We start from the raw sequence: 24886 nt of genomic DNA, 5'->3' as shown, positions 1-24886 counted from the left end.
CAAATACAGTACGATTAAATGATGTATAACATCGGATCTAAAATGTATAAGAAAATTACAAAAAAAAACATGCCACTCTGAAATCCGTGCTTGCAAAGTCAGTGCATGAAATCTGTTCTGCATGATCCTCTTGTTGTTTGGATTCTTAAGTCTGAGTCTAGCTTGAATTGGTTTGAAATTGACGCCATCCTAAATATTTACATCTGAGTAGATGAAACTCATGGTTATGATAAGGGGCGTGACATTTCCCTGAACACACGCTAAGCAGTGCCAATCACAACACACTGGGTCAAGTAACCAATCACAGCACATTTCATATTTCAGAAGGACGGGCTCATCGCGTTCTAGCCAGACTGGGGAGAGAAGAGCTGTAATAATGTCAAATATGTGAAAAATAATGTGTTTTTTTGAACAATCAAGCATGAAAGCATTTTCTATCACACCCCAAAAACAAAATCAAACAATGCTTCATGTGAGTGGATGGTTGATGCTGAGCTCTTTTGTCCTAATTTGTTTGTTGTGATTTTCTGTTTAGTGGAACTGTACATTTAAAACTGAACTTTAAAAACGTACGAGTTAGGGCATTAACAGAAGCATTCCATAGATTAATAGTCGGCCTGTCTTGAAAGGTTTATGCGGAATCATTAATAATCTATTTCTCTGTTGAGAAAAGTAATGGAATGAATTTTTACTTTCATTACCCCACTGTTGCTCTCTGTTCCAAGTGCTACTTTCATTATTACTTGCCTTCTCTCATTTGGAATGACCCTTCAAACTGAATTCCTCTTTCACAGCATACAGACAATCGTCAGGTAAAGGACGTAATTTTCCAGTTTGTTTGCCATTTATGTGATTTTGCCATTGATTCTAAAATGCTCAATTGTTCTCATGCACCCAAGGACTCTCAGCGGAAATAGAATTACAAAGGGTCGATATACGATACAAAAGTATACTTTCCAGAACAATCTTTACAGTTAAAAGCATTACTTTAGCTCCTATGTTAACATTCCTATTCAAAATGAAGGTTGAGTGATATATAGATTTGCGCAGTGTTCTAAACGCATCGCCTATAATAGCAAAGGCCTCTCACTTCAAGAGCTCTGCCCTCTGCGCTCACTTCTGATTCACCCTATTTGTAGATATTATAACAATAGTCATATGTATGTAATTTGGAAGTGAATAGACCAAATATTTAGGACTTACTGTGATATGTAATGCATTGTCACACTGGTATAAAGTATTACAGGGAAGGACATGCTGAGTTTGATCTCTGGAGGAAAGGCAAGACGATGGGATAGTCTAATCAGGCCAGCTTAAGGAGCGATCCTTCTAATGCTTCGCTATGAGAGAAAATACACACTGCTCCCTCGTGATCTGCATACAATTGAGGCAGTAAATAACACGCGCACACACATTGTATCAGTCTTTTTGTCTCTCAGTGGAAATGTGCTCCTAATTAAATGATAACATTTTTTATTATTTTTTTCAATTAAGCATCATCTGAAGAGCATTGTTGTAACAAAACTGTGGGGGGACTGCAGCTAAAACTAGAGCAGCTCTTAGCCAAAAAAAGTACAGTTCAGCTTTTCCAGAAGGGTTATATAAAAGAAATTAAAAAAAACCTGTGTGGGAAGAAACCCAGATATGTGAGATTAAGAGTTCACCTGTTTACTCACCCTCGTGTCAAATTGCAAGACTTTCGTTCATCTTCAGAATACAAATCAAGATATTTTTTAATATTCTCTCCCCATTTTTGTCCATTCATTATATCAACCTTTGTAATCAAGTTTAAAAAAGTACAAAGACATCATGAAAATAATCCATATGAATCAAGCGAATCAAAGTCTTCTGAGGAGACATGATGAACAGATTAAATTTAAACTTCTATTCACAAACATTGTGAATATGGCAAATTGTGACTCTTTTGAATTTAATGCAAAATCTGTATTGGAATTTTTTTCCTGATTCCTGATTCCACAGATTCCTATTGAAATGACTGGATTTCGCCTGCAAAATTTCACAGAGCAATGGTAAATGTGACTGCACCTTAACTCGCAATAGTATTGAGAATTGCTTGTAACCATTGCAAAAGATAACAAAGACATCCAGACTTTGCACTGCGACTTAAGAATTTCATTTTTATTTCTAATCTATTTAAAATAATTCCTGCACGTTTCATTTTCTTAGATATGCAGCCAAAAATTCTCTAGCTCTCCCTCTTTTGTCCAAACATTTGTCGCTCTGTCGCTCTATTCACTCAAAATGTCCAAGTTTTTGTATATCAGTGACATACAGATACCAGTAACAATGTTCACACAGCGGCAGTATAAACGGCAGTTAGTCACATTTTCGAGTGCTAAATATATTCTATAGCTAAACAACTCATTAGTTCAAATGATCAGGACTCACACCTTAAAATGTACTATTTGGGTTAATCTGTATTGGGTAAATAGAATCACATTGGAAAACTATTTGTCATGTCATACAGTGCTATAGCCGCACACACAGTCGACGTGTATTTTGTGTATTCCTGTGAGGTTCAGATAACTCACAGAGATTGAGTTATGAGCCCTTCCAATCACTGTCTTCCATCAAAGCCTTTATCAGTTTTGTGGTCTGGGTCCTTCCCGAATGCTTTGCTCCACACTAAACAATTCAATGCCACTGTAGGATAATGGATGAATTTGTGCCTCTATTGGGCACGTTTATCAAATAAAGTCATGTTATCTGTAATGACTTTCCAGCGTTATGAAAGTCACCATTTTGATATATTTATTTTCATCACTGATCCAGGCATTATTTACAACTTTTGCAAGAAAAGAAAAGAGCATTTTGAGCAAAAGGCTGAGAAAAATGTGTTTTTGATCCAGAATGATGATCAAACCATAGATAGAGTAGATCGAGTCCATCAACAGCCCCAAAGCTTACACAGTCCTATACCTCGTCCTGGGTCAACATTTCATTCGGTAACTTTAGGCAGTTTTGATTTATATGCTGTTTAATGTTGATGACCGCATTATTTTACATATGCATCTGCTTACATAGATATCGCTTGTTTATACTTCTTACTATATACAGATGTGTAATAGCGGCCCCTACCGTATAACAGTGAATACACGGAAAGCCTGAAATTTCCGTCCATGGCGGGGTAGTCTCGCGTAGCCAGACCTTCAGACTGACGGCAGAAGGTCTGGACTCCTTAGCAGCTTTCATTGGCCTAGAACCGTCCAGAGGCCGTCTGACTGACATGTAAAGCAAACCAATCACAGATCGTTTTGTTCTGCGTCATGTTTAGGGCGTGAAAACGTTGATGTCCCTACAATAACAGACTGGTCTGCAAGTCTATGCCACAAATTTGAAATACTTCACATACGTCTGAAAATCCAGCGTTTAAGTTGATCCTGATAATTGTCAAAGTTCAGCCCGTTCTCATACCCAAGACGTGCACTTTCAACCATGCTTCAATATCTGACGCTCAAAGCACCCTTTAGCGTCCATATGAGACGCATAACCCTACCACAGACCTAAACCTACCCAACCGAAGCGTCTCATATTGACGCTAAGGGTGCTTTGTGCGTCGGATATTGACGCTTTCGAAAGCGTCAGTTACATGACGCCTAAACCTACCCATAACCGAAGCGTCACATATGGACGCTAAAGGGTGCTTTGAGCGTCAGATATTGAAGCATGGTTGAAAGTGACAAAAAGTGACGTCTTAGGTATGAGAATGTGTTGCAAAGTTTCACTTTCCTCTTCCATGAAGGGGTTTGACGCCACAGCATCTTTGTTTCCAGGCGGACCTTTAAAGAACGCGACAGACACGTCTCCCGGAAATCCTATAGAATTCAACCATTTAGATGACAACTTCGAAAATCCTGAAGTTTCCAGTTAGTTTCCAGTTAAGTGTGCCATATGCATCAGACGTTCAGCCAGCCATTCGTAAGCGTGGCATCTGAGGCTGAGACTAATGGCAGGGAAGCATTGCCTCATAATTGACAGAAATTTTCTGGGGAAAGAGTTAAATGCAATAACATGTTTTGTGTGAATGGTGAAAGTGAGTAAACATAGCCTAGTTATAGTAAAGGTGCAGTCAAATTTAGCTTTGTTTGGAGAATTTCAGTAGGAATCAATGCGATCAGGATTTACATGTGAGGACAAGATTTTCCTGTGCAGATTTCATTTTGGGTTTAGTATGTCACGTAAATTCACCATATTGACCAACAGAAAGCGGCTTGGTTTGAAAGTGAACCGTCACTACACTACTGACAATAGGGGTGCAACGGATCAAAAAACTCACGGTTCGGATCGTTTCTCGGATCAGAGTCACGGATCGGATCATTTTTCGGATCAGCAAAATTTTTTTTTTAAATTAACACTTTTAAAATGGCGACGGGATGACGTAACGTGGCCATGCTTGATGTGTTTCCACCGATGTCCCGATACCACTTTTTCACTTCCGATACGATACCGATGCCGCAGCTTTGGCTATTTGCCGATACCGAAATCAATCCGATATTTTTATTTTAATCTTGAACTAATACTACTAATAATAAAATATATGGAAGCACTTTGCTCAATTAGCCACATACAAACATCTCACTCAAATGGAGAACAAATACTTCTTCAGTATATAGTCCACAACAACAGTTGATAATGAAAGACTGCCACCCTTTATTCAAAAGACCTTGAGATATGTTTGGTAATTGTACCTGAATGAATTTAAAATTAAACTTTAACGTTATTCTCATCTGAATTATAAATAATTTATTTCTGTATAAAATAATACTAGGCCTACCATTAACAACATTTGATTTTCTTTTTTAATCAATGTAGAATGTGTAACTTCAAAATAAACAGATTAATGTTTTCACTGTTCGATCGCGCCCGTGCCTCTCTCTCTCTCTCACACACACACGCATTGCAATCTTGACATCGCAGCCTGTTCATTTTGCTGCGTTCACACGAAATGCGAATAGAGCGTCAAATTCGCGTCTAGTTCGATGCTTGAACAGTTTGAATCCTTTCGCGCGTCCAAAGCGAATAGGACGCACCGCGCGCGTATCATGATAAAGCAAGCGTTTGAAGCGAAATAGACGCGTGTTCCAGGGAAGCCAAAATGCTCCCATACAGGTAATTTTAAATGACGCGGGGCATTCAAGCTCCCCCGTCCTCCGCTCGCCATGACCACGCTGTGTGTGGACTGAACATACGCACAACTTCTTCTTTTTTTCATAAATCAATCCGCGAATCACGTGTGTGCCGAACCGAAGATATTGATCCGAACGGATCACGGATCAATGATGATCCGTTGCACCACTAACTGACAACAGATAATGAACCATTTTTCATCAATTTCCTCTAATGTGGCCGCACCTTATGTCTGTTTCAAAACAAAAATGTGAATGAACAACTATATTCAGCACTGACAATTGTATTCTGCTGCTGTGTGAACGTGGCCATTTGAATAAATGCACAGGTATTGGACCGAGTACCTGCGATATATAGCTGCAGTCTTATGTACGAGGTTTAGACAGCTCTCCATGCTGATGTATTGCAGATTGGACATAAAGTCATATGGGAGTTACAGAAAGAGTGTCAACAACTGCAGCTCTCTCCTTAACATCCACAAATGACAGCTGCAACATAAAATATCTGCCACCTAGTGCCCGCAGTCTAAATGGGCATCACAATGCTGCAGAAGCTGGAGTGGAATGGCTGTTTCGCCTCTCCAGTGGCTCAGAGGGAATAATTAGGTTTTCTCAGAGCAGCGTTATCTTGGGTAATCGCGACTGCAAGAAAAAAAGAAAGAGGCTGAATGGGAAGGAGCTGAACAGTGGTGATATCGAGATTGTTTTAGTGGCACATCCGTTTGTGCGTGCGCATGCTGTAGATCAATGGCAGAGTTCCTCAAGTGTTTGGTTGTGATGTATCGCTCTGTCTCTGTAAGCAGCCAGACTGGGAGGGAGACCGAACGAGAGTCCATTCTGTCTGATTAGGTGGAGAGAAGGGAGATAATGCCTAAAGGCGATCGTTTCATTGAAATACTATCACTGAGAATAGCATTGGCCTTTTATTATTTCCCCTCTTGACAGGAAGGGGGCATCAGGTCTTCTGAGAGTTTTACGAACAATGTATCACACAACATTTATATTTATTCATTTAGCTGATGCTTTTATCCAAAATGTGGGTTTATACAATATTTAGGATAACTGTTGATGCTTTCAGCTACTAATCAAACTGTACCATCATCTCTGTTGTTTTTAACCATTTGTGAAATGTATTTCACAGAACTCTCCATATTTTTCCTCAAAAAGTCCATGGATTATGTCTGGGGTTACAAATAAGCCATATAACATAACATAAATGATACATACTAAGCAACAACAGAGATGAAAGCAGAGGTGGACAGTAACAAATTACATTTACTTGAGTACTGTACTTAAGTACACTTTTTGAGTATCTGTACTTTACTTGAGTATTATTTTTTCTGGAAACTTTTTAACTTCACTACATTTGAAAGACAAATATCGTACTTTTTACTCCACTACAATTCTGTCAAGGTCCTTGAGTAGAAAGTAACATCAGTCAGGGGATGATTTTGGTTACAGGGGTTGCATTTTGGTTGGAAATGAAAGTCGGGTTGACGTCAGAACCCTGCATCTGATTGACATCAGAACCTGACGTCAGATTGACGTTGGATATTGATTGAAAAAAGTCGGGCTGACGTCAGAACCCGACTGATGTTGGTTTCTGACGTCAACCCGATTTTCATTTTCAACCACAATACAACGTCTGTCCAACATTGGAGATCAACGTCAATCTGACATTGGATTCTGACATAAACCTGATTTTCATTTTCAACGTTAGGTTTGGTTTTCTAAATGCGAATTTTGTCACTTTTTTGAAGCACACTAGCTTATAGATAACAGTAAGGCTAACATATTCATACTAAAAGCCAAAAAAACTTTAAATAGGGCACTATTTGAGGGAACAGCCATTTGGGTGTCCGAAACCATTGTGGACGTTATTGAGTGACTTATTCAATCTCACATTCAATCCCACTTCTGGAACTGTGTTCTAAAAAATACATTTGATATTGATATGAGGGTAGGCAGGCATAGATTCAGAGGCATATGGTTCTTTAAGTATTACATACAACAATGCAACAATAATAAAACAATGCATTGACATTTACATTTTACTTCTGATATTTAAGTACTTTTAAAAACGAGTACTTCTGTACTTTTACTTAAGTAAAAATAGGTCTTTACAACTTTTACTTGTAACGGAGTAATATTTGACCAGTAATATCTATACTTTCACTCAAGTAAGGTAGTGTGTACTTCGTCCACCTCTGGATGAAAGTAAGCCAGTGAAACAAACAAATATGTGACCCTGGATCACAAAACCAGTCACAAGTAGCACGGGTATATTTGTGGCAATAGCCAACAATACATTGCATTGGTCAAAATTATTGATTTTTCTTTTATGCCAAAAATCATTAGGATATTAAGTAAAGACCATGTTACATTAAGATATTTTGTAAATTTCCTACAGTAAATATATAAAACATTTATTTTTGTGAGTGAATGCAGCACAGTCGCGAACATAAATGGACAACTTTAAAGGCGATTTTCTCAATGTTCAGATTTTTTTGCACCTTCAAATTCCAGATCTTGGAATTATTGTCCTATCCTAACAAACCATACATCAATGGAAATCTTATGTATTCAGCTTTCAGATTATGTATAAATCTCAATTTAAAACAAATTGACCCATGTGACTGATTTTGTGGTCCATGGTCACATATATGTGATATTTATATGTGCATATATGTGATGATGCACACATCATATGATACATGATATGTGTACATGATATACATGAATGCATGGATTGAACTGTATAGTTATGGGTGATACATTGAATATTATTATATATTTGCAATAAATTTACTGCCAATCAGTGTTGTAATGTAACGGAGTACAAATACTTCGTTACTGTACTTAAGTAGAAATTTCACGTATCTGTACTTTACTTCGCTATTTAAATTTATTTCAACTTTCACTTTTACTCCACTACATTTCCTAGATAAAATGTATACTTTTACTCCGATACATTTCCACTAAGCATCTTTGTTACTCGTTACTACAAAATAAAATCAAAAGAAATGTGTGCGACTGCAATAAGGGAGGTTTGGCGAATCACTGCTCCCTAGATACTAGCTCCACGCTCCGCACGGCGCGCGCTCTATTTCAGCGTAATGGTTGTTTGTTGCCATGCCAATGGAGGAGGAAGCACAACTGAAACCACCACGGAAGCACGAGCACCTACTGGAGGACCTCCCGTTATCGTAGACGACCACCCTGACACAGAGCTCCCAACTCTCACGCATTCACCGCGAGACACACGCAATTGACACTTTTCACACGCTCTCACACCATACATCCATTTTCTCACGCACAGAAAAATCGCGAAGCAAAGAGGACACGGAGACCGACAGACTAGACAGAGCAGGTTAGTTATTATGATAGAAAAAAAATCTCAGATTCTGTCAATTTTATTACGAAATTCAAATAAATACCGTTTTGCCGCTTGTAAATGTGACGTGACAGATCCCTAGCGCACGTGAACCGATCGTCTCTACTAGCTAATAGTAAATAAACACGAATGAACAATGTTAAAAGAAACAGTAGGCTACAACTTACCGAAATGTATATTCATCATCGTACATAATATCGATCAATCAGTGTTTTTCAACTGCGGAAAGGGTCAGTACAATAGCTGGAGAACAATTATGTCACATAACATTTACCTCAGGAAAGCCATTTGATGACCATAATATAGGCTATAGCACGTTAGTTGGCTAGAAAAAAAAGAGCTATAGAGAGTATTTATCTAAATATGTGTACTATATTACATATTTATTATATTTTTACTTATATCATTAAATAAAGTTATTATGATAAAAAAAACGCATTATATTTATATCTGATAGGGCTCTCTGTATGATTTTTTTTTTTCTTGAGAAAAATGAATGCCTATCTTGTTTACCCTTATATTTATCCAAATTAGTCAATATTGCATATTGTGATGCAAGATTATTTTTTTACATCCCACCCACCCCACAATAAAGCCACAATAAAGTTCACAAAGTTCTAACCGCTTGCTTAAAAAAAAAATATATATATATATACTTTTACTTCAATTACTTAAGTACATTAAATATCAGAAAATTACTTTTGATACTTAAGTACAGTATATATCAGATACTTTAAGACTTTTACTTAAGTAATATTCTAAAAGGTAACTTTCACTTCTACCAAAGTCTTTTTCTAGTATGATACTTGTACTTTTACTCAAGTATTGCTTTCTAGTACTTTATACAACACTGCTGCCAATATATATTTTCTAGCAACATTGTAGATATCACTATGATTCTAATCTGGTCACTATGTTTCATAAAGTTTGATCTTTGATTTAAAACTGTGATCAAATAATTGTTCTTGCCTTCATTCAAAATTGAGTGTTTATATGTATTATGTTGACACTTTTACATGAAAATGATTTAACTTTTAATATAAATTTAAACATTTAAATATAATTTTTGTGTTCAGTGAGTGGAATACAATGATTATTTTAATTATATTTTTATTTAGTTTTATTTCTTACATGTTAATATTTTCAATCTACTTTGCTGTTTGGTTGAAACAATAACCAGTTTAAGCATTTCAGGAGTTTTTTTAGATATCAAATATTATGAAAAGACTAAGAAATGCAGAGATATATATTTTTTAGATGTTTTACCCAAAATACTGTATGAAAAAGGTTTTTCTTTTTCTTGATGTGATAATGCAAGAAACATTTTCTAAAGCTTTTCTAAAGATGTTTCATTACTATTTTATAAAATACTATTATTCATCACTATTACCCAAGAAGCAATTTTGTTGATTTTCAAGATTGCTCAGATGGGATGATATCTTACTCATACAGCTTTCAGCTTAATACTGAAATATGACACAATATTGTGCCTAAAATAATTATAGTCATTATTTAATATCATCTGTCATAATGTAGATTCATCTGACAGGGAAAGCACTATGTGAACAAAAAAGGAAGGAGAACGAGAGAAAGACTGAGAGTGAAGCTAAGAGAAGAGACAGGTGGCAACGTGGCTTTTCACAGCCGAGCCCTGTTCCCATCCACTGTGGGACTGGTTGGGGGCCAAAAAATCCCACACTACAGCAGAAAAAACTGCTGATAAAAATTCAAGCTTTGCCCTGAGAATTTCCTTCAGCTATCCTCTCGGCGCAAGGAAAATGTGCGTGTTTGTGTCTGTGTGTGTGTTAAATCAATACATGTCTCACATTCTCTCCTTGTAATGAGAGGATGTGCAGTCCAACTTTACTGAGACTGAGAGAGAGAGAGAGAGAGAGAGACTAGAAAAATTAGGTTTCAGCAGCAATAGCATCTTCATGATGCTGGAACGCTAATAAACTCCTCCACAACCTAATTTCAACTCGTACACATTTGCTGCATATAAATGCCACTGTGGACGCATTAATTCTGCTCTGTCTACTGAAACTCCAGTAACCTGTTCCAATAAAACTAATAAAAGCAACCACTACAGCATCAAGGTTAATGCTTTCCCCCCATTTAACTGAACAAATATGACTGATGTCATTTGAAAGGTGAAACAAATTTGGTGCATTTCCAGCATTTCCAGTTTTGTCAACTGCAGGGCTTCGGCTTAGGCTGTTGTAGAAAAGTCGATTGAAAACCGTGGGTTATTATTACCTTCTCGTACGCTGCTTGTTTTAGTGGTCTGCAGTGTGCAGTGATAACGTCTGTTAGTGGTCTGTCTCATTGATTCTGGAGCAGCTAGAGTGAGAGGAGAACCTCAGGGCTCTCGGGACGCCACTAGCCTTTCGCAGTGATCAGAGATCGGTTTCAACTCCACAAAATACAAGCCTTTGTAATCTAACATTTGCAGAGAGGTGAAAAAACTGTCATCGGAGCTCAGAGAGTGAAAATCGAAAGGGGGGAAGATAGTAGCAGTCTGAAAAAAAGGTGTAGAGATATGTGCGGCCTTGCAGAAATTCAGAGGGGAACCCACTGTCGCATAAAAGATTAATGCAGACCATCACTCTCTTTCTATCTGGACCTCTGAAGAAACAAATACAATGGTGCGAATTAAACCAAGCCAGAGGTGTAAAAAAAAAGAAATCATATGACAGCACCTCAGCACTTTCCTAAATACCTGTTTGTCACACTGTGCATTGCAAATTTTCTTGATCAATGAGGTCATTGGGATTTGTTGTTGTCAAGTAAATGTTTTCCATAAGTGGAGCGAAAATGCCAGCATTAACCATGTAGCCTCAAGACATAATTACACTTAATTTCTTACATAATATTAATAAGAGGTTCTGAAATGCCAAACGTGATTAAATGCAGAAAAGTGGGGCACCATATTTTGAAAAAAAGTACTTAAATGTTAATTCGATTGGCTTGTATGTCCAGGAAAATGTCATGATGACCTCTGAAAAATGCACTTTGGCGGTCTAAATGATTTGTGAGAAGTAAAGTATCATGTTTTGCCTGGGAAATCTAATTGAGTAAAAGTGTTGTTTCAGTGTTTCCAAATGGAGTAGAAGTTTGTATTTTTGTGGAGTTTACATGATCCTCATGTTTATCAGTGCAAGAATGAATGGAATCTAGCAGTCAGTTATTACACAGCTCTTAGGAATACTTGATTCTGATTGGTCAGTCGTCCCATCCAACAGTGTGACATTTCCTGTTATTCACCATCATCCGCAGCAATACTGTACTTTGGAATTTTTTTCAAGCATATAATTTAAAAGACATTAATGGTTGTTACACTACCGATCAAAAGTTTGGGGCCATTCATTTTTTATGTTAATGGTGTATGCTCCTCAAAGCTACTTTTTTTTTTTTTTATCAAAACAGCAATATTGGGAAATATTACAATTAAAAAAACAAAACATTTTAAAATGTAATTTATTCCCGTGATGGCAAAGCTGATTTTTCAGCAGCTTCAGTGTCACGTGATCCTTCAGAAATCATTCTGATATGATTTGGTGTTCAAAAAACAAAAAGCAAAATATTTTCTATGCAGTACATTTAGAATTAAAGTTGTGTTTTTAATTGGGCACTGTACAAAGTACCCATTAAAAGGTCTTTCAGCAAATTGAATCTCTTCCTAGACAGACCCATTTGTTCTGACTGTACATTATCACTCACTTAACAAATGCGCCTATCCTTCTCTTTTAGCTCTGATTGTCCACGAGGGTCCCTCCGTATTTCGCATCTTTAACCGCTGGCAGGCTGTTAATCAGCAGTGGAAAGTCTTGAACTACGACAAGGTCAAAGACAATGAGGAGCACCAGAAGACCTGTGCCACATTCCGGAACTTCTCTCTGCCGCTGCCGCACCGCATGGGGCCGTCCGGCACAGAAGGCGAAGCCTCCACCTCCACGTCCTCCCTCATGGCTGCGGCTGCAGCGGCCGCGGCGGGAACCGTAACCCCCTCCACAAACTCCGTCCCGTTGGCAGCAGGTACCACGACAGAGCCGCAGGACTCATCTGAGCCCAGCAACGGGCAGCCCTCGCTGCCGGACCACCACTGTACTTACAACATCCTTCATCTCCTCAGCCACCACCTGAGACCCCAGGAGCCACGCGGACAGACCAGCAACCGCGAACTGGTCATGAGAGTTACCACAGTGTGAGGCCTGGTTTACGGTTCAGTCTCTGCATGCGACGTATTTAAAGAAAGGATTCACTGAAGAGAATTAAACCGTGTTCCACAGGGACCCAGTGCAGTGCTGTCCGGGTTTAAAGGAGTTTTGTTTTTTTACAGTATTGAATAAAACAAGAAAGCAAGGTTCTCTCGCAGTGGTTACAGGAAAGATTATGGCCATAAAGCCGCATACTAGAAATTATGCAAGCCACTGAGAAAGGTCAAAGGTCAGTGAAGTTTTTTCTGAGTGTGAGTGTGTGTGTTGAGTTTATTGTCAGCTCAAGGTCAGAGCTGTCACCATTATGAAGCACAACCTTACCAATGCAATCCAGTTTCTATACTGACAGCCACTGCTGAACTAAAATGGCTCAGAGTGAAGAACAAATGTATTCTTTGTAAAACATGCAGCATTACACTAATTTTTCTGATTACTACAGGTTGTATTTTCAGATAAAGTCCTATTATTAAATGTCAATGCGGCACTTGCTAGGATAAGCAAGTCTAAATCTGTTTCTTAAACCAAATGGGGTATTGAAGAATCAAACTATTGTGTTTACACTTTTAGGCAGTTTTTTAGGGAAATCAATCCTCTCTGATTTTGACAGTCTTGTACACCAACAATAGGAAACCACTTTACAGTGGAGACAACGTGCAGCAATCAAACTACTACTACTAAAAAATTTGAGGCAAATCTCTTGGACTTATTTTGTTTACATTTGTTAAATATGTGAGAAAAAGAGGTTGCTACATTAAAAACAAAAAGAAAAAAAAGAAAGACAAATCCAACTGGTTTAACTGTTGTATGTGTCTGTTTCTCTTATGCGAGAGAGTATGCAAGAGTTGACTCCACTCACAGAGCACATTCAATTAAATCATTCATTTAAGTAATGCATTTTATGTGCTCCAACGTGTTTGCTTTCCAAGCCTGGGGTTTCAAACAAATCAACAGCACTTGGAATGTTTACATTAATCCCATTTTTATTGTAACACACTTTTTTTTTCTCGAAACAAATACAGACAGAAAGTGGATCTAAGTGGCTGAGTGATAGAAAACAGGAAAAACAGCACCAGTGCCGGTGGGTCTTCTGGCTTCCAAGCCTGACCACAGCTGCCTGTTTCTGAGTAATCATATCTGACTTCCCCTTCTAGTAATGGTCCACTCCTCCATTTCCTTCTCCTTAGATTCTTAGATCCTACATTTCCAAGAACAAGTTGTGCAGAAATAATCACATATGATCATGTGACGTTATTAGCTTGCATGTTTCTTGACTAGTTTAATGCATTTGATGACAGAAACGAGGCGTGTATCTGTGTATTCTGAAGAAACACTTAAATATACGAGTGTGGGATTGGCGATTTAGTGGTGAAAAGAATACATAGGCCATATTATGTTTGAATAATCATGGAACAGAAAAATCATTGCATACTATGACCTAACAATTAAGAATTAGTTGAAGCAATGCCAATCATTCACAGCACTTCTCTAAAGAAGGTTAAATGTACACAGAGAGTAGAGAGAGAGAGAGGAGTGAGTGTGTCAACAGCTTTCATTGACTGCTTTTAAACATGCGTTCAAATGCAATCGCTGCTGCTGATGATGTCGTCAAATTGTGGTTGGTTCCATGTGAAACAAGAAAACCTCCAACGGAGGGCCAAGGCACAAGATAATGTAAGTGTTTTGACATTTCCTTCACTGGGATCCAGTGGAATTCCAGGGAGATGGATCCATTATAGTCAGAATGTATAAAAGAAAGTAAAACTATGAATGGAGGAATGTTCCATCTACTCTATTAGTGTCTTTTGTTTGCTCCTCCACAGCGACCTGCAGATAATGATGATGATGATGTCCTGCTACTCCAGTTCCACGAGTAGATCTCCCTCTCCGACTGTATCTCCAGCTTTACAGTGCACACTCTTCACCTGAACAACAACACACATTAAATGAGAAAGGTCCATGCATTCTGCATCTGAAAAAGCTATTTGTGTTCACTAATTTATCAATGTCAATCAAACACAAATTGGACACAGGAAGCTGCCCAGAGAAACAATGGAGAAAATGATTTAATAAGAAATGAATGCTTCCATATTACGAAAGATGGTAAGAGGTTTTATGTTTTCATTTTAATAAAAACACATGAGAATTATCATTGTAACCTTTGGCTTCATTGTTTCCTCACCCATACGCATTTGTATTCCTTCCTATATAAATGCATATGGATGATTCTTCAATTAAGAGAACTCATTGGTCCCCTAGGATCATTTTAAAGTGATTTTAAATATAAAGAGACTTCTTTCAAAAACATTAACAACAGTAATGTTTCCAAACTTTTGACTAGTACTGTGCATATACAGTTTTAAATTTTTATTTCGGTTTTATTTTTATTTTAGTACAAGTCAAACTAATTGAAAATGAAAATAAAATGTATGTATATATATATATATATATATATATATATATATATATATATATATATATATATATATATATTGATGAATGCTAGGTTATATATATATATATATATATATATATATATATATATATATATATATATATATATATATATATATATATATATATAATTTCAGGTTAAGTTTAAGTAACGAAAATATTTATGTTTTATTTTTAGTTAACTATAATAACCATGGCATGAAGTACAATAAAGTACTGCTGTCCATCAAAAGAATCATAAACACCATGACCACAGTCTGGTTTCAGCCCTCTGACAAGAAGGGATAGACTTTCACAGTAGCTAAGTGGTCTGGTCAGAATACAAGTGTGGATAATGGACTGTGGCCCCTTCATGTCTCTCTCTCTCTCTCTCTCTCTCTCTCTCTCGGTGTTGGGTACTGTAATGTATCTGATGTATGTGGAAGAGTACGTTCTATATGTCATATCGATTTATGATGCACAGAGTAGTGAGCAGGATTATGCATCAACGTGTGTGTGTGTGTGTGTGTGTGTGTGAGTGAGCTCACCTTGGCTGCCTTAGCTGCGGTCATGCTGTTCTGCATCTTCATGGCCTCAATCACACAAATCTCCTGTCCCTCTGCAACCTTCAGAACACACGCAGATAAATGAACAAAACCCACAACAAGCATTCAACAATGACTACTTTCTAATAACGTCTTGAAATGTACAATTCACAGAATATCTCCCTTCACGTATTTATTAACTTGATAGACTCGTGAAGGTCTAGTACATAAAACGGCCTCCGCACAAAGAGCAGGGGAATATTGCAATAGCATTTCATAAAGGAGCATGCATTAGAAGAGTGATAACGGTTAACAAACGAACAAAGCTCGCTGAAACGTGAGAGCAAAATCAATAAAAGAAACCTCTGTTTATATCTATCAAACTCTCCATTAGGGAAATGGATTATGGAAATAAGCGAGCACTGAGGAATAGCTGTTTCCCTCCATCCACAAGGAATAATTTCGGTCTTATCTATGCAGAAGTGGTAACATCGGGTGGTGTGAACGTCACTGCTGTGTGTGTGGAGACTAATCAGCGTGAGAGCTCTTCATTGCAGTGTTCTTGTGTGACGTTGCTGAGTGAATGAGATGTTTTACTGGAAGAGCTCAGATGTATTAGTCGGAGCCAGTCGGTCTGTGCATTATATATAAGTCATTAACAAACTGAGTCAGGACACATTCAATTCAACTTGACAGCAACACGCGCACACACACAGCAACGTTTTTTCATCCTGAAATGCACTGTCAGCTTTACAAATGATGTCATCCCAATGCAACCCATGTAATTTAAAGGAATAGTTCCCTCCAAATAGAAAATTCTGTCCTCATTTACTCGTCATTTCAAACCTGTACGACTTTCTTTGTTCTGTGGAACCCAAAAGGAGATAATTTGATGAACACCTGGTTGGGTGACTTTGATACAATGGAAGCACTTCAGGACTCACTTTAACACTTAATAAAGCACCAAGAGTGTGAGCAACTAAGCACAAGTGGCTCATTGATTTTTTTTCCCCAAGTGCTCTCATTGTTTATATTGAAAAACAACCCAGTACTTAAAGCTACACAATGTTATTGTTTTTTATCAGAAATCCATCTCCCGGACCGTGTTTTTGCTTTATCCTAAAATCACTACTGTAAGTTTGGATTTTCAGAAACACATTTAGTTAACATAGCATCACATTGCTGTGCATTGTTGTGCAACAACAGCTAATATGCATCATATTCCTGTTATTACTGTAAAGCTGCTTTGAAACATTCAGTATTGTATAAAGCGCTATATAAATAAAGGTGACTTGACTTGACATTGACCAGGTTCGCAAAACTAGACTATGTTAAATTATGTTAAATAACTATGTTATTTTTACTTTTGTACTGCTAGAGAAAGTAGTAAATTGAATTTATTTTTTATGACTAATTTATAACGTTGAGTCCATTCTGTCTGATTTGAAATCCTTTTTATTTAGGTCAGATTCTACGGTGACTGGGAGGGGACATGTTCGGTTCACTTAGGTTTGTCGTGGCCACAACATATAAACTCGTGGGAAGGTGATAATAAATCGTGGCCACGAGATTTTTGTTGATTTTTGTTGGCCACGAGATTTTTCATTTTGTTGAGGTAACGACATCATTATGTCGTGGCCACGCGATGTAAAGTCTCGAGATCATATGTTGAGGGAACCACACCATTCAATACAGTAACCATATACAGCAATCGGAGATGGAGATGACTGATGAAATAACATTTTACATTCAATTAGGAATGTCATATAAAGATATAGTGCGGTCTCTGGCATTAAGACATGGGTACGTAAGTGAAAGACACCTGAAGCGCATTCTTAAGTTGAATAGGCTTTTTCGTTGGAAATTTGCTGGCTTGAATGAAATACTCAGGTCACAAATAAAGTTCCTTTTAAGGCAATAAACAAAAACAAATCATTAACAAATAACAAATAAATTATGACCGGGGTAAAAGGAGGAGCCCGTATCGCGTGTGAAGTATTCCCAACATGTTATAAAACTGCTAGCCACGAGAAACGGTTGCCGTTCCCTCAACATATTAAAGCGATAGTTCACTTTGAAATTAAATTTTGGTATGGTTTAGCTTACCTCAAGGGCATCAAAGATGTAGGTGTCTTTTTTTCCGCAGTAGTTTCAATTTTGATATTTTTAGGTCAAACCGTTCTTGTCTGTCAGTCATATAATGCAGGTATACGGTCACTGTCTCAAAGAGCATGCACAGAGTCCAAATTAAAACAATTCCCCATCGTCCAAATTAAACAATTCCCCATCATAAGTACACATTGATGGCCTAAGACACGAAACGAGCGGTTTGTGTGAGAAAACGAACAGTATTTATATCGTTTTTACCTCTTATACACAGCCACGTCCAAGTGATCTGAGGGCGCGTGCGTATCCTGGTGTGTGACGTGTGCGCAGACAGGTGCATAGATATATATACCCTAGATGTCGCCTTGTCTATGGCAGTTCATTGGAACGAATGTCTTTAAGGAGACATCTAGTGTATATATCTATGCACCAGTCCATGCACACGTCACACACCAGGATGCGCACGTGCCCTCAGATCACTTGGACGTGGCTGTGAAACTACTGCGGAAAAAAAGACAACTACATCTTGGATGCCCTTGAGGTAAGCTAAAACTTACCAAAATTTAATTTCAAAGTGAACTATCCCTTTAAGTCGTGGCCACGAGAAATGGATGTCATGAATCAAACATGTCCCCTCCCGCTCACCGTAGATTCAACTTACCTAACCTGAGAATAATAAAAAAATAAGGTAAAGGTGTCGAGTTAAGCACCCTAAAAAAATAAGCATCCATTTTTTATCATTTATTTTTTGAGTTTTGTTGTCATTGATATTTGAGTGTCATTCACACTGAAAAGACAAATCACCTGTCTGGTACCCATTGGCACACCAGTGCACCTCGAGCCATCAGATTCATCCACGCAGAACAGCGGAAGCACTCACACAAACGTTACGGCACAAATAACTTCTTGTTCTATAGAGCTGGTAAGTCCCGCCCATCCGTAAAACCCCACTGGACCTCTAGATTGAAAAATCGTCAATGCAAGTGAATGGGAGAAAATAATTATTTTCTGGTCCTGTTTGAATTGTACCATGAATGTGAATGTTGTCTGTGAATTTTTTTATATAATTTTTCATGTTACGAGTTTGACAGTATATTGTATGATTCTTTGGCTAGCAGTTGTGGAAAAGACATAACCAGAAAGACTACATGTCGCCTATGTGACGTCACCCCATAACACATTTTCCCTCCGCTTGTCAAATCACGGTGCTAATGCTGCCATAATCTATGGAGACAGATCGAGATGCCTGTGTGTTTTGTACCCAAATGTCACCATTCAAACCAAATGGGCTGTTCTTTCTTCAGATTCCCGTCTGATGTAAAAAGAGTTGTAGTCCACAAAGTGCTCTCACACAAAGTCTAACCGTATCAAACTTCTACCCGCTAAATTGTAGCATTCTTCACACAAAAAATTATATAAAAAATTCACAGACAACATATGTTCACATTCATGGCAAAATTCAAACGGGACCAGAAAATAATTATTTTCTCACATTCATTTGCATTGACGATTTTTCAACCTAGAGGTCCAGTGGGGTTAGCGGAAGGGGCGGGACTTACCAGCTCTATAATTTAATCGCTAGTTAAAATGACATTTCTTTGTGTGCCACCTAGTGCTTCTTACTCCAGTCCAGTGGGTGGCGGAAATGTGCCATTATTCAGATTTTTTTTAAACCAATGCAAAATTTCTACTGCATTTCTACTGTCCAACTGCAGTTTTTTCTTTTTAACCAAAACTGAGCGGAGAACTAGGAAAATGGTAAGTAAGCCACATGGGTGGGTACATTTCCATTTCTTGTTTCATACTACATTTATTGTTAATATCCATCGATTATTTTTATCTTGTGTCTAAGTGACTGGCATTTAACTGTCTGATTGTTTTTATGTGTAATATTTAGAGGTCGGCTTCCTTAAAAGTTGCAGTTATTTGGAACAATTCGCCTAGAGAGCTTTAAGCAATCCAGACTGAATTTTAATCCATATCATAAAGTTAAACAGAGAAAATGAGAGTAATATAGTTATGCTGAATGTGCAGTATTTCCAGTAAGTCACTTACCCTATCCCCTGGTTTAACAGACACAGCCACCACTGATCCTGGCATGGGAGAGCGGAGGATACTACTGGTGTCTTCAGGAACCTTCTCTGGCATGTGCTTACTGAGGGACGCTGCCAGGTTACTCAGCACACGCAACTTAAACTGAACACATGAAACACAAAGAAATGGGTACACAGATACCTCAATGAATTAAATACAGAAAACTACGATGCTATAAACAACCAAACAAACAAACAAACAAACAAACACACACACAAACACATTTCACCAAATTTTTTTTAGCAGTATAAAGTCTAGTGGACATTGTATCTTGTACAGACCAATAATTTCACATTAGTCTTAAAAGGTAAAAAAATAAAAATGACTTTAGGTGGATGGAAATGCTGCAGAACAAACCCATATATTATGCCCGTGTATATTTAATTTACCTGACACTAACGGTCTCAAAACTAACGTTGAAATCGTCCCTGTTAGGCCCTGCTGCTAGATGCCGTAACTGCATCCGCCTCCACTGACAGCCATTCAAAATTAGAAGTGAATTCTGATTGTGTTTTTGTGAGCAACATACACTACAGTTCAAAAGTTTGGGGTCGGTAAGATTGCTTTAGAAAGAAAGAAATCTCATATACTCAGCAAGGATACATTTATTTGGTCAGAATACAGTAAAGAGAGTAATATTGTCAAATATTATTACAATATTTATAAATATTAAACAGAAATATAACAATGGTTTTAAATTTGAATATATTTTGAAATTTATTTTATTCCTGTGATGGCAAAGATGGCATCTTTAGTGAATAAGCATTAATTTCTTTAAAAATATTGAAAATCTTTCTGACCCCAAACTTTTGAAGGATAGTCTATATATATCACTAACATTTCATATTATTATAGCGTATGTCTTTTTTAAAGGCTCTAAATTAACTAATTTCTCCACTTTTTATGCCAGTTCACGATAGTTACAAAAAAAAAGGCTTGGCACTATGCACATTATTCATGTGATGCGGTGCCATCAGGCAATCATATACTTCCAGGGGGATCCAGTGAAAAAAAAAGTGCCAATTACATAAATGCTAACTGATGGCTTTCTCTGTGTATTTCAGGCCTACTTATGGCAACATGTTCAGTGAACAACTAGGCTAGGCTGGCCTGATCTCCCATGATATTCTCCAAAGCTTCCCATCTCCTCCTTTAGATGGCAGCACAAATCGGTTTCCAAACACATGCCGGGCAGCTAACAGTTTATTTTTCTTTGTGAGTCTCAGACAGATGAAAGGCTCTGTCAGTGCCCAGTCTAATTCAATTAACAGACGAGTGAAGCCTGGCCCTCCGCACTGCTCAATGAATGAAAAGCAGTTTTGTCAATTTAATGATTACCAACGCAAACTCCCACAAACTCTCAGTCTCTCTCTCTCTCACAGTAGCAGCAGAATGCCAAGAGCATCAGCCCCCTGCTCTCCATACAGACACTAATGGAGAGCCATTAGCTCATAACAGCCTGTAGAGCAAATGAAGAGCTAATTAATACAGTCACATAAAGAACAGGCCACTGACACAACAGGATGGAGGGATGAGAGGAAGGTGAGATGGATATTTGAGTACAGTGGGGGGGTCATACCTCCAGGGCCATTTTCAGAGCATCAGTTACAGAACTCAAAACCTTAGCAAATGCTTAACTGACATGTCAGTAAAAGCAATTATACCATCAGCTTACATTAAGGTATTTATCTGACAAAAACAAATTGGCGCATATATATATATATATTTTTTTTTATGTATGTATATGTGTGTGTGTGTGTGTGTGTGTGTGCGTGTCTATAGTTTCTAAAAACCTATTTGTAATGCTTTGAATGTTGTATGTCCTCAACCATAGAGCTAAATACTTTTGTACTACTAGTTCTTTACAAGTTTCTCACCCTCGGTGGCACTTCCTGACCAGTGTGTCATTGTGAAGAACCCCCTGTATATTTGTGATGTAATTTCTGTGCTATATTTAGCAAAAAGGAAAAGGTGGCTCACTAGTTAATCACTGGGTAGCTCTCTGAAGGGAATGTGTCTTCTTTCCAGGAATTCAACTAAGGAAGCCTTACATCATTCTGCTAAACTCAGGTCACACACAGTAATGAAGGGTGATGATTCTGTGACCGGGGTCAACTCACTAAATCTCTGAGCAACAAGGTGAAGTCACAAATGAATTATTTAGATGTTACCAGCGTGTGCTTACGAGAAGTACTACAACATAGTTGGGTACTTGATCTAAAAAAAAAGAAAAAGAAAAAGGAAAGTCTGGGACCACTACTACTACTTTTCCATATTGTATCATTCCAAATTACACTACCGTACATGGGGTCAGTAAAAAGTCTCTTATGCTCAAATCAAAAATTTCAATACAGTGAAATATTACAATTTAAAATAACTAACCTGTTTTGATACACTTTAAAATATAATTTATTCCTGATGGAATAGCTGAATTTTCAGCATCATTACTCAAGTCTTCTGTCACATGATCCTTCAGAAATCATTGTAATACAGTATGCTGATTTGGTGCTCAAGAAACATTTCTTATTATTATCAATGTTGAAAACAGTAGTGCTGCTTAATATTTGGATGGATGGATGGATGGATGGATGGATGGATGGATGGATGGATGGATGGATGGATGGATGGATGGATGGATGGATGGATGGATGGATGGATGGATGGATGGATGGATGGATGGATGGATGGATGGATGGATGGATGGATGGATGGATGGATGGATGGATGGATGGATGGATGGATGGACTTCATTCATATATCAAAACACGGTAACACTATTTTAATGTGACATATTTACATGTTACTACATGTACTTACTATAGTAATAACGTAAATTATGCATAATTACAAGTAACTTACCCTAAACCAAACCCTAACCCTAACGTAAGTACATGTAGTTAATTAATATTACTCAGTACTTATTTAAGTAAGTACAATGTAAGTACGTCACCTTAAAATAAAGTGTAACCCAAAACACTACCACTCAAAGTCTGGAGTTACAAATCACTTCGCAATTACTTAAAAAAGCCTCATCTGTGACTGACAGTTATGAATGGATACCAATTAAGGATGGATAAATATCTTCATCTCTGTAAGGTTCATGAAGCATCCTAAAAGCTAAGCAATATTTTTTATAAAACGATTGCCAGAATGCATAAGGTCTGCACAGCTGTCACCGCTGCACGTGGAGGATTTCTACACACACACTGAAGAAATGTAAAAAAAAAAAACGGTCACAAAATCTTTCTCTGTTCTAAAGCGAGGGGTTGTGGTTGATATTAACCCATAAAGCACGCAAGTATGTGTCAAAAATCTACCAGAAACATCATAAAATCTAGGCACCATTGACGATTTACAACGCACCAAATTTTGGGCCACACTAATCCTAATCTCACATGCCATTTAGGATGGACAATCAACAGCCTGCAAGATTAACATCAAGTTTTGAATTTTTTTTTATTTTTTTTTAAGGCCTGGGACTACTTATAGGACTCACTAATGACTTTTAACCCATGAAGGAGGATAGTGCAGTGTTTCCCAACCCTGTTCCTGAAGGCATTTTGTACCTGACCCATTCATTTCAGGTCTTGGAGTCTCTTCTAACAAGCTGAGTTGAATCAGGTGGGTTTGATTAGGAATAGTTTGAAACTGTAGTGTTGGTTGGTGTGCCTCCAGGAACAGGGTTGGGAAGCACTGGGTTAGTGAAGGCAGTTTGAGGTGCTCTACTAATGGTCTCACAGAATTTCTAAGTGCGATTCCTGAGAAAAAAAAAACATCTATATAACTTTTCTGACAGGAGGAAACCCTAAAAACTTTGAAACTCTTGTTCCTGCTGGACCTGACGTGGAAACAGACAAGCAGTGATGACCACAGCCCCACTGATCTGTTAACATAGAATGAACGGAAGGCATCCCATAATAGCCGTGACCCCATGGAAACTTCGAAACAAACCCCCTCAGAAGACCTTTGAAGCAGAGACCCCCCATGAAGCACACGCGTGTGCAGTCTGGAAGCCGGCATTTCCTCCTCTTTTACAGAGTTACTGTGTTTTTAACCCTGTTTGTTTGTTTAAGCTTACAGAACGTCGATGCTGATTGTTTAGGTGGCTTTGAGTAAACAAAGACAGGACGGCTTGGTTTGATTTGTAGTTGGGTTGAGACACCTGTGCCTTGAGTGTGAGTCTCTGTGCGTTTGCGTGTGTGAATGTTTGGTAGATCGAGTGTAAAGACAGGATACATGCCCCAGTGAGTGACATAATATAGCATACATCACCCAGCATGAGGTACACAGAAAAACACCACGGAGTGCTCATGAACACACAAAAACAAAGGCACGATCATACCAAGAACGATGAATAGAACTATATTGGCGCTCACAACAACAGATGATAATGTTGTTTATTTTCTTTAAATGCTCAAGTTTCTTAAAGTAAGGTGGATTCTGATTAGCTTGCAACTTTTTTTTATCACTCGGGAGCTGGAAAACATTCTGAAAGTGATTCCAATGACATTGTTCCTCTGTGCAGTTATCGTTATTGCTGTGGTGTGGAAGTCCATATTCTCATTGAATCTCATAGAATGATTATTAAAACTGTATAGTTATTATATTTATTATCCTTGATGTGCACAGCCTTTTAGTTTACTGCCATGTACAGCTACAGAGCAGTGCACATATGAAACACGTGAGGACGAACTAACACAGAAACATCTAAGATCAGCTACAAAATGTCCCATGACAACATTCATTTTAGCAATGGTTCTCAACTGATGGGTCAACAAATCAAAAATGTGTTTATTCTGACAGGGTCTTAGATAACAGATGGGGGGGGGGGGGGATAAATACAAATAAAATTATAATTAGGAATGGCTAGGATAGAAATATAAATATTGCTTAGTAACTTTTAAAGAGCATTATTTTTGGTCATTATTGCCCAAATTGTTCTTTTTTTCCCGT

General features: G+C 37.8%; 2 protein-coding genes across 2 annotated transcripts in view; one reads left to right on the top strand and one right to left on the bottom strand.

Annotated features, from left to right (window-relative positions):
- Positions 1-13511, top strand: part of marchf4a (membrane-associated ring finger (C3HC4) 4a) — a gene marked incomplete at its 5' end in the record, with an annotated part of 62491 nt that extends 48980 nt beyond the window's left edge. Inside the window, one exon of the mRNA XM_081361031.1 lies at positions 12292-13511. Within this exon, the coding sequence (XP_081217157.1) occupies positions 12292-12749 (458 nt within the window). The 3' untranslated portion in view covers positions 12750-13511. The remainder of the gene's footprint in view (positions 1-12291) is intronic.
- A 204-nt stretch (positions 13512-13715) lies between these two features.
- Positions 13716-24886, bottom strand: part of pcca (propionyl-CoA carboxylase subunit alpha) — a 50317-nt gene continuing 39146 nt past the window's right edge. Inside the window, exons 21-23 of the mRNA XM_081362112.1 lie at positions 19895-20035; positions 15737-15814; positions 13716-14680 (exon numbers count right to left, since the gene is read on the bottom strand). Of these exons, the coding sequence (XP_081218238.1) occupies positions 14612-14680; positions 15737-15814; positions 19895-20035 (288 nt within the window). The 3' untranslated portion in view covers positions 13716-14611. The remainder of the gene's footprint in view (positions 14681-15736; positions 15815-19894; positions 20036-24886) is intronic.

Source organism: Scardinius erythrophthalmus, assembly GCF_964197995.2.
Source record: "Scardinius erythrophthalmus genome assembly, chromosome: 3".
Classification (NCBI taxonomy): Eukaryota; Metazoa; Chordata; class Actinopteri; order Cypriniformes; family Leuciscidae; genus Scardinius; species Scardinius erythrophthalmus.
The sequence above is the reverse complement of the archived record's forward strand: the minus strand, read 5'-3'. Positions and strand labels throughout refer to the sequence as shown.